General features: G+C 40.8%; 1 protein-coding gene across 1 annotated transcript; it reads left to right on the top strand.

The window, feature by feature from the left end:
• The first annotated feature begins 409 nt into the window (after positions 1 to 409).
• Positions 410 to 4682, top strand: LOC136439548 (leucine-rich repeat-containing protein 15-like). Its single transcript, XM_066434968.1, has 4 exons — positions 410 to 2129; positions 3501 to 3680; positions 4142 to 4335; positions 4665 to 4682. The coding sequence occupies exons 1-4, from the start codon at positions 410 to 412 to the stop codon at positions 4680 to 4682; spliced, it is 2112 nt and encodes a 703-aa protein (XP_066291065.1).
• The last annotated feature ends 6236 nt before the right edge of the window (positions 4683 to 10918 follow it).

Here is a 10918-nt window from a genome sequence, read left to right as displayed (position 1 = left end):
TACGATGATATTTGGTATGTAGGCGGGTGTTGTGAAGCCGAAATTAAAGGTCGATTTTGGGACCCCTGGTATGTGACCTTTGTACTGCAGCAGAAATTCCATTTTTGTATCTCTTGACCTGGATGTGCTATGGTCTTGATTTTTGGAATTCTTGAATTCCTAATTTGCATAATTAATGCAAAAGTGCCAAAATTCATCTAAGTGGTAAATGATAGGACTGTCAATATTGTGACATGTGTAAGTGAGTGAAAGGTGTTCTTGACCGTGCATATATTATGTAAATGTGTAAGTCATTTGCATAAACAGAATAGTTCATGGAGATATGAGGTCGCGGAACTCGTCTTTATTTTGCATGCGATTGAAAAAAAAATGCTTTAATTAGCAACAAAAGATCACCTGCAGTAGCAGCATGCAGACATGCCGCGCGACGTACCGAGCTGCTGCAGTCGGTTTCCTCGGACTCATGTGGGTCATCGCCGCTGTCTCTGCCTGTCCGGAGAAATGTAGGTGTTTGGGCAGACGCATTTACTGTAGCGAGAAGAGGCTCAAGCACGTTCCCAAAAACATACCGCTGAACACAACTCACCTCCAACTGGCCTCGAACAGGATACACAACCTGTCTCATATAGATATCTCCGGCCTCACCAGTCTGGTGAGGCTGGACCTAAACGACAATAACATCAGCGTTCTCCCTGACGGAGTCTTCTCTAACCTCCCCGGTCTGAAGTGGCTTTATCTACACAACAACAACATCCGCGTTCTCTCTGACGAAATCTTCTCCAACCTCACCAGACTGGTAAGCCTTACTCTGTACAACAACGATATCGGCGTTCTCACTGACGGAATCTTTTCCAATCTAGCCAGTTTGGAGAAGCTTAAACTGCAACAAAACAACATCCACGTTCTCCCTGATGGAGTCTTCTGCAACCTCATCAGTCTGAAGTTGCTTTATCTGGACAACAACAATATCAGCGCTCTCCCTGATGGAGTCTTCTCCAACCTCAGCAGTCTTGAGAGGCTTTATCTGTACAACAATGACATCAGAGTTCTCCCTGACGGAGCATTCACCGACCTCATCAGTCTAAAGGGGCTTCGTCTGTACAACAACAACATCAGTGTTCTCCCTGACGGAATCTTTTCCAACCTCATCAGTCTGGAGTGGCTTCGTCTGTACAACAACAACATCCGCGTTCTCCCTGACGGAGTCTTCTCCAACCTCACCGGTCTGAAGTGGCTTTATCTACACAACAACACCATCGGGGTTCTCCCTAAAGGAATCTTCTCCAATCTCATTAGTTTAGAAAGAATTGATCTGGACAACAACGACATCAACGTTCTCCCTGACGTCGTTTTCTCCAACCTCACAAGTTTAGTCTGGCTTTATCTTGGCAACAACAACATCAGGGTTCTCCCTGACGGAGTCTTCTCCGACCTCACAAGTCTGGAGTGGCTTTATCTAGACAACAACAACATCAGCGTTCTCCCCGACGGAGTCTTCTCAAAACTCATCAGTCTTGAGAGGCTTTCTCTGTACATGAACAGCATCAGCGTTCTCCCTGACGGAGTCTTTTCCAACCTCAAAAGTCTGGAGTGGCTTTATCTGCACAACAACAACATGCGCGTTCTACCTAACGGAGTCTTCTCCAACCTCACCAGTCTAACCGAATTGGATTTATCTAATAATAGTATCGATGACTTCTCGGATGGAGTATTCTTACATCTCAGCCTTAATAAACTTGACCTGTCTGACAATGACATAGTGACTCTCCCAGCTGAAGTTTTCTCCAATCTTACCCACCTGTCCAAGCTCGACATGTCTAATAACAACATACAGACTCTGTTTGCAGATGTTACACGTCTTCCGAGCCTAACCACACTTGCTTTAGGCGGGAACCCTTGGAAGTGTGACTGCAGTTTACAGGCTCTAATGACGTTTGTTCGCCAGCGCGGTACCGGTACAATTCACGGAGACCCTACCTGCAGCACCCCTCCCCACATGGAAGGTACCGAGCTTTCACGCGTCCAGCCGGACAGGATCTGTGAACACGGGGACTGTACGCATACCTTGGGACCTGCAAAGGACAAATGTAGTTGCGAGAATGATTGGACCGGCCCATACTGCGACAAAGGTAACATGTGACTTTTTTCTATATTGTTGAAGGAAACGGAATACAATTGTATTAATACTTATCATAAAACAGGTCTGTTTGCTGGGAAGAGGGCAAATGAAAATGAACGTGTGTTCTGTGTCAAAATGTCAATTGACTTAAGGGTCAGATAAGGTTCAGAAATTATGTGATGTAGTCTCTGTTTAAGACTCCACTCTAGTTTTTTCAAACTAAATACATAGCTACATACATAAAGGGTAAAATACATAGCTACCAGGTTCTGATTACTGTAAAAAAGGAATGTCGGGGTCTTCAACAGAGACTAGGTGTTACAAGATGTAAAAACTTGGTTTACCTGCATCTATATTTTAGGGTCTAAATTTTGTTTCTGGTCAGAAATTTTTTTTTTCACGGAGAAGGTGGTCACATTTTTTTTCTTAGTATAAAATCACTTTATTAGAAAGTATGTCAAAGAAAATCACCATCTTCATACATGGAAAATACATGAAGACACCTGTTAGGCAAGCCAAATATATGAAAGTAAATGTTCGTAGAACCTCAAATATAACTTACTGATAATTAATGGAATATTGTTTTGGTGTTCTGTTTGTCCTTCCTAGCAGTCTGTTTTCTATGGTGGGGAGGCCACAACTGTCAAGGTAAGGAATTACCTTCCATGGCTAGTACATATGCCTTATATTGGAGCATTAGTTCTTGCATCTGCCCTACTGCCGTTCCGTTGAAAAAAGGGAAATTTGGCGAGGGGCGTACAGAAAACTTAAGCATATGTGTGAAAGAAAAAAAAATACCTTGATGTAAGAAACTTCAGCCATCGACGAGGCTAAGTATGAGCGATCACCCACTGCGAATTAAAGCTAATAGATACACCCTAACTCCTCCAAATAAAAGACTATGTAAATTTCGTGATAAGATACAATTATGAATTCTATACCTTTGTTAATGCCATAATATTAGAACAAAAATATGTACTCCTATCAAAGGTTGACATGTTCTCATATACAATGGCATTAGTTAACTACGATGTAATGGAAAAACTTTGTAAATTCGTCTCTTTAAAAAAGAGAGGCATGTTTTCTACTGTAGATCTGAGTGTCTACACTGTTGGCTGCATCAGTGCAACAGTAGCTGTGGTTGTGATTGGTGCAGGGATAATGATGTTTCTTAGACAAAAACGGAGGAAGAAATCATCTCCACGTCAGGTCACCCAGCTACAGCGTAAGTACTTCGTCTTTCCAGAGAAAATCGTCAACGTTTTCGAATTCAATATGACGATCTACTGTCCTTTTGTTTACCTTGATCAAGAGATGCATCGAAGCATCAACAATGTGCAGGAATAGCAAAAAAAAGGTATTGACAGCAGGTATTTTGCAGTGGAAGCGAGCGCGCTGCCGCCAGGTATTCCACCCAGACCACAGTTTCCTGGATTTGAGGTGGACCCTGCAAGACTGAAGATAGGTCAGACGATAGGAAGAGGAGCTTTCGGTGTCGTCTCACGCGCCATTCTTCAAGAGGACGGCGAGACCAGGGAGGTTGCCGTAAAGACATTAACAGGTGCGTAACTTATCTAGTGCGTTATGAGTACCCCGTCAGTGATATGTATTCATCAGTTTGCACGTTTAAAACAGATGTAGGACAAAAACATTTGCAAGAGAATCAGTGGACAGTGAGTGAGTGAAAGAGTGAGTGTGTGGGTGAATGAGAGAGCGAGTGAGTGTGTGTCAGTGAGTGAGTGAGAGGACAGAAAACAGCCATATTGTGTATTCTTGCACATTTCTCTGATAGATTAAGGGTATCGCATTAGTGTGAACGTTTGGACTCAATTCGTAGTCTTTGAAATAATAGCTACCGACAAAGAAAAAGACACAGCTATTGGACGAATCACTTTGAGACTTATAATCAAAGATCAATACACATTACAGCATATAAGTATCTATAATTATTTTGACCGTTGCTTAGGACTTACATAGGAAAGAAATAGGAATTAATACAAATCTCGTTTTGTCTATTCACAGCGAGTGCTGGTGATGACGACAAGTTAAGTTTCCTGCAGGAAATCCGCGCCGTTGCCGACCTGGGGGTGCACGAGATCCTGCTGGGTCTGATCGGCTGCTGCACTCTGGTGGGAGACCACCTGTATCTCATCACGGAGTTCATGTCGTACGGAGATCTAAAGGGCTTCCTCGGGAAATGTAAAGAAGCGCGAAAGGTGGTTGCAAACATGATTTCCGTTTTATGTGTCTGTAAAGTGGTTTTTGGCAAGTGTTGCAGTTAAGTTACGTGGAAATAGTGGAACTATTGATAATACTTAACAATCGTCACTCAGTGGTAAAAGTTCATACAACAGGGAATTAATCATGCAATACCTTTGTAATGAAAGGTACTCTGGACGTGCCATTAATAACCATCGATAAATAAACAGTCAAATGTCTTGTTGAAAATTGGGCTACTTGTTCTTGACGGTTCCGTCGTGATTTTTTGTTATTTGGTGCTTGTTATGGAGAATGTAACATCACGGAATTGTATTTGTTAATCTAGGCTCCCGTAGTCCGGTGATTTTTTTATAGCGTTTTCATTTCTTCCAGAGTGAGACGTATGACGAGCCAACCAGCTCTGTGTACAACTTCGAAGAGAAAGAAGTGTACAAAGTTTCCTGGCAGATTGCCAAGGGAATGGTAAGCAGTAACTATTAGTAAGGATTCCGTCCATGAACGGGCAATATAAAAACTACCGGGATGTTCAAGACACTACGAATGCCAGTGACATACACAATTTCTTCCCGTAATTATGAAATATTAAAATCACAATTGTCCAACTTTCAAGTAAATTGTTGGATTGACGCAACGCTCTGCTGTGGCTGTGACAAATGAATGGTAAGAAAAAAAATCGCTAAAAATAGATATTTCAAAATATACTCGTCATTCTTTAAGTATTACTTTCATGTACATTCCTGCAAAGTTATGTTGCTAAACATCGAAGCACAAGTCAAGGAGAGCTTTTTTTTTAAAGGGCGTGGCCTTATAAATCTTGATGACGTTATCATGACATCAACTAATTTGCATACATTATCACCTTGCTATAAGGTACTACCTGAAAAAATTAAGGTTGAGGAAGGTTTATAAAGCTTAAGAAAGGGTTTTTTCAATAACATCCCAAAATTCCTCAGGCAACCTTTAACAATACCTTAAGGTTCCGTTCATATTGGGGCAAAAGGAAAATTATCGAGATGTTCAATTGATTATGAGATTAATCCTTTCGGGATTATAGAATATCCAGATTTATTGTAGTAATTAGTTTAGTTCGCGCTTATTTACGGTTTGCATTCGTCATTTCGGATAGTGACGTAAAGCCGGCGGTCCCATATATGAGGTAGCTTCAGGCATTAGCCTCAAGCGTCAAACCTCCACACTTAAAAGAATCCAACACACTCATCGAGAAGAGTGTGGGTGACCCGGTGTGCTTGGCCAAAAACGCGAGCCGTAGCGAAGCCACATTGCACGACTATTATTAGCTTCTTGAAAAAGCATCATGCTTCACCTCAAATGAGGATGCCTTGAAACCAAACAAAACGAAAAGTGGAGGGCCCGTATAAATAATGTTCCATGCGCATTCTCGTCTGTTTTCCAGAACCACATCTCCCAAGCTGATTACGTCCACGGTGACCTGGCCGCCCGGAACGTGCTGGTCGGGGATAACTTACATGTAAAGATTTCCGACTTCGGGCTGGCAGACCACATGTACAGCCGAGGGTACCGTCGGCAGGACAGGCTTCAGAGAATCCCATGGAAGTGGATGGCTCCAGAGCGGCTGGCGGACGGGGAACGTTACACCACCCAGAGCGATGTGTCAGTATTACCCCCCCCCCCTTCTCTCTCTCTCTCTCTCTCTCTCTTTCTCTCTCTTTCTATATATATATATATATATATATATATATATCCCTCTCTCTCTCTCCTTTTTGCTTTATTTTTAATACCTATCGTGTTCGTTCCAACGTTGTTCTTTCTATCCCTAATGTTAAGATCAATATGAAGTTCAAATACCAGAATCCGAGTGCATTCTGTCCTCTGTCCTCTTTCTCTCTCTCTCTCTCTCTCTCTCTCTCTCTCTCTCTCTCTCTCTCTCTCTCTCTCTCTCTCTCTCTCTCTCTCTCTCTCTCTCTCACTCACTCTCACTCTCTCTAACTCTTTCTAGCTTTCTCTCCCCCATCTCTTTGCGCTTGTGCTAAACCTTTAGTTCGTTATATCTTTAGCAGTCTTTCTCTGTCCCGACTCATCCCTTTCGAATTCCCTTTGAATGCAAACCCAATGCACTAGTGGGAAGTATTAAATAGTACCTTTCGCCCTCAGGTGGTCGTTTGGGATCGTGCTGTACGAGATAGCCACGCTAGGGGGCAGCCCGTATCCCGGCATGCCCACAGCTGGCTTGGTGGACCAACTGAAGAGTGGATACAGGATGTCTCAGCCTGACGGCTGTCCAGATCCCATGTACGTTCACGTCATTAGTATTACTTATGTTCAGATGTATAACATTTCATTTGGGAAAGCTTGTTAATATGAAAATAATGGTTAGACCCCATTGGCTTTCTTTTTTTTTGTGCTAGACTTTAAATTACTTCGAGGGCAGAATGAATAACTGAAAAAGATATCTTGATACATCGTGAAGTGCGTCGTAGGCTGGAATTTTCATCAAATGTTTCTCGATAGGAGTATATAAATATATACGTCATCTAAATAATCCATTCGAAGGCACATTTCTCTAATTTGTAATGATACGATATAACGCAGCAGCATTGTCACGTAAGTTCAAGAATCATGACGCCCTAACGGCTATAAAATCTGAAATGTTCCTAGATGTACACTTCTCCAAACCTGTGACCACCTGATAACCTGTTGCTGTAATACGGTTCTAGAATCATGACGTCCAAATGCAGCTACAAAAGCAGATGTCTGCATTTTTTATCATCATCTACAATTTACAACGTCTCTACATTGTTCAGCTACAACCTGATGCTGCAGTGCTGGAGTCTGGACCCCGAGGAACGGCCCTTCTTCAGCAAGCTGGCCGCGGTACTTGATGAGCTCTTCTCCTCCCATGTTGTCGACTACATGAACTTCATCTCCAGTTCTCCTGTAGATGGAAACGAATCCGAAAAGTGAGGTGCGGGAAGGCGTTACGATGGTTTCGTAGATGACATTCTAATGAATGTGTTGTAAAATTTCCCGTGAAGCCGGCGAACAAGAATTTGGGTGTCTGTGGGCACCATTTTTTTTCTCGACGTTTGTTTTACCGAGGAGGCAGCACTTGAATGACTTCCCGCAACATTTTTTCTGTCTGAATCTCCAGCAAGATATCCATAGTCCACGGGACGAAATGAAGAAAAAAAAATGTGTCAGTAAGGAGCAATTTGAAGAATCTTTCACAGAACTAAAAAAAAAAATGTTGTTCTTATCAGTGGAGAGATGGATCATGTCTGAGGGAGGCAATTTTTCTTTTTACAAAACTCAGTTTTTAATTCATCTTTAATCACTTATCAGAGCAAAGAGACAATGAAAAGCCAGGACCATGAAGAGCAACTGATGAGTTAGCTGGTGTCGATCGTCTCCTTAGGCGCAACGAGCCAAAAGAGACATCATAGTGTCCATTTTAATCCTTTATTAGGCTCCGGGACAACTGTTTAGAAGCAAGCCTCCTGTAATACGTTCTGCCTCTGCGAGAATTAAGCAATGGACAAGGAAAACGTTATTTATGTTCAAATTCTGAATTCTTCATAGTAACGTACACGTCTTCACTCAGAATTCGACAACGGTCATGGACCTCCATGACCGTTGTCGAATTCTGAGTGAAGACGTGTACGTTACTATGAAGAATTGAGAATTTGAACATAAATAACGTTTTCCTTGTCCATTGTGGCCTATGGTTGAATGCAAACTTGAATACAGCATGTGGTATCAGTATAGGAACTGATATAGTGCGGCTAACAATTAGAAAGGCAAACATAGAAACAAAAGTACTAAGTAAACAAGCAAGAGCGATTTTAACGCTATGAAAATTGGATGTGGGCCGTTTCGGCAAATTGAAAGTTCGGCCTCTGCAATTACACAGTAGCACGGTTTCGCAGCAGGTCCAGGACGGTTTGACACCTTTAGTATTCAACATATTGAGTAAGTTTTTTTTAATGAACTCGTCTTTGAAATAGCTGTCTCAACGTAGGAAACGGGTGCTCCAAACCGCTACTTTAGTATCTTTCTCAAAATCGCACTAAATCCCACCCATTCAGTTGGATCCCTTAAAAGTTGTCTGAAAAAGAAATAGACATAGATAATATAAAATTGTTGGCAACAAAATTCCAGGTACAGTCACCAAGTTTGGTGGCAATAGCATAAGCCGTTGAGGGATAATGCGACATGAAAGTGGCACTGGCCTCAAAAATTAAAGCACACCCTGGTCTGAATAGCGTTAGAATAACTATGCATGAAAAAGGAACAAAAATATAGAAATCTAAAGACGGTGTAGTAATACTTTGAAAAAAAATACTTGATTTAAATATACTGAAAATCAACCCTCCTCCACTTAGCTTTATCGTTGAACATACCCATTCTCTGTAATACCTTTCAGATGCATACATGTATAATCTAGCTTTCTACTGGCTAAGGTAGTTTCTTCATGAATATGTAATCGTTGTAGGTTTATCCCAAGCCGGTTAACCAGCGTAGAGGCTACGTCAAACATGCCTATTTTGGCACAAAGAAAAGTGCTTAAAAAAATTGGCAACGCGACCGTTGGATAAAACATGATGGGTATGAAATGGTGAAACGATGAAATGGTGTAAGGTAGTTTGTCAGATGAGTGTAAGTGCATTAATTAAGTCTGCTGATAGGCTGCACTGTAAGAGTATGGTTGTGTGCAGTTCTGCCCTAAAGGCAATCGGTTGTGCAGTGTTATTTCAGTTTTTAGTCAATTTTGTGAAATTTAATGTGGAATAAAGCGTGTTTTAAAGTTAGCTTCAATATGTGCTATGTTAACTTGTGTAGTTCTTCTTGTAAATAAAGGACACAGATACCGAAATGTTATAGAATATGACGCTGAAAAACTTCAGAAAACGCTGTAACAGATCCTTGTCGTTGGTTGATTCCCTCATAGGCTGTTTTAAAATTAATTATAGAACATCAAAATCAAACAACGGCCTACGACGAATGTGAGCGATGTACAAATAAAGTCGTTGGCATTAAAAGCTTTGATCAATGACGAATCGCAGCCTTATTGATTTCTTGTCATATTGCATAGTGATCTCATGTATGTACCCTTAATGCAAAGTGCTGCACGATTGACTATCAAAAGGACTGAGCATGGGCTTTCTTAACTTAAATTAAGAGCGAAAAGCATATTGAATAATAATTTTATTTCCAGTCATTTGTATCGAAATCAATTAGGGCTTAAAAAAGAAGAAAAAGTTGTGTTTTTTTTATTCTTTTTATTTAGGCTTTTCGTGCGGCCCTGAATCATGATTAACAAGATTGGCAACATAAAAAGATGTTGCCATGGCGGCGGTGGTCTCTGTTAACGTTTTCGTTTTTAGCCCACATGCAAATAAGGACCTCGCATAATCATATCAGTCGATCACCTTCTCTACCAAAATAACACAAGTTCTCCAATATATGAAAATCTTGTTTTCACAAAAAAAGATATCGTACAATTTCCTCATAGATTATGTAAATGAGGCCCTCTATGCAATATTTGTGTCTAATAGTGGCCACATTTACTTAACTTCCAAATGGTGCAAAAATGAAATCCCCATCATTTACCACTTTGGATTTGTAGAATTTTTTTCATTTATTATGCAAATTAAGTATCAATTTGCATAATTGATATCTATCGATATTTATCTCTTTCTCAGTTACATATGTCATGTGTTTGAGAGTCCTATAATAGAATGCAGCTGATTTATTAAATGTCCTCATTAATACTGCAAATCAGATATTGATTTGCATAATTGGCATATGATTATGTAAATCATCACTTAAGCTATCTATACACCAAAAATTATGATGATCCGTCATCCCCTTCTTGCGTTATTCATTTTCAAAGTTTGAGTCAAAATCAGCTCCTGCAGTTCCAAAAAAGCTGCTAGGGTGTCCAAATCTACAGGATATATTTTCCTATCTACCACTTAAAGTCATGACTATAGCATGTTCAGAAGACGAGATTTGAGACGAGAAGTGAAAGTTCCCCTGCAGTACCATAGAAAGTTGCTAGGGGCCCCAAAATCCAATCATTACAAGGTCTCCCACAGACCTACCCACCGACAAAATATGAAGACAATACATCCAGGCATTCTTGAGTTATCGTCCCATCGACTTTCACATTCCTGTACAATTCCTAGAATTCTTGCAATCTGCACACAATATAGTAAAAATTTGGCTCGCCCCCGAGGCGTCACCAAAAACATGTCAGAGCGTTAAAACAAACAGGTAATAAGGTTTTCACATTATTAGGTTACAATGACTATACATGTTCAAATGTAAGTTCATTTGTGGCGGTAATTGACATGGTAAAGATTTTAAGAATAAAGCTCGATCAGTCTTTAGATAGTTCCGAAGATGAAAGGACAAGAAGCCTACGTCACGTAACGAAGCCTATTTTACGTAACGGGTCCGATATCGAGACTTCACGCTTCCATTCAGACTGGGTGACAAAGTCCTCGGGTTATTTCAACTTTAGGAGCATCAGAGGGCTGATCGGAAGTTTCTTATTAAAATCTTCAGTATGACTACAAAATGTTTTCACTCAGGAAC

This window comes from Branchiostoma lanceolatum, chromosome 8 (genome assembly GCF_035083965.1).
Source record: "Branchiostoma lanceolatum isolate klBraLanc5 chromosome 8, klBraLanc5.hap2, whole genome shotgun sequence".
Lineage (NCBI taxonomy): Eukaryota > Metazoa > Chordata > Leptocardii > Amphioxiformes > Branchiostomatidae > Branchiostoma > Branchiostoma lanceolatum.
This window is presented reverse-complemented; position numbering and strand designations above follow the sequence as displayed.

Bases quoted from the DNA above. Each gene is read 5' to 3' on its own strand.
- LOC136439548 (XM_066434968.1), top strand. From the start codon at position 410: ATGCAGACATGCCGCGCGACGTACCGAGCTGCTGCAGTCGGTTTCCTC. The intron at 2,130-3,500 runs GTAACATGTGAC...GGTATTTTGCAG, and splicing joins CGGCCCATACTGCGACAAAG to TGGAAGCGAGCGCGCTGCCG. The intron at 3,681-4,141 runs GTGCGTAACTTA...GTCTATTCACAG, and splicing joins TGCCGTAAAGACATTAACAG to CGAGTGCTGGTGATGACGAC.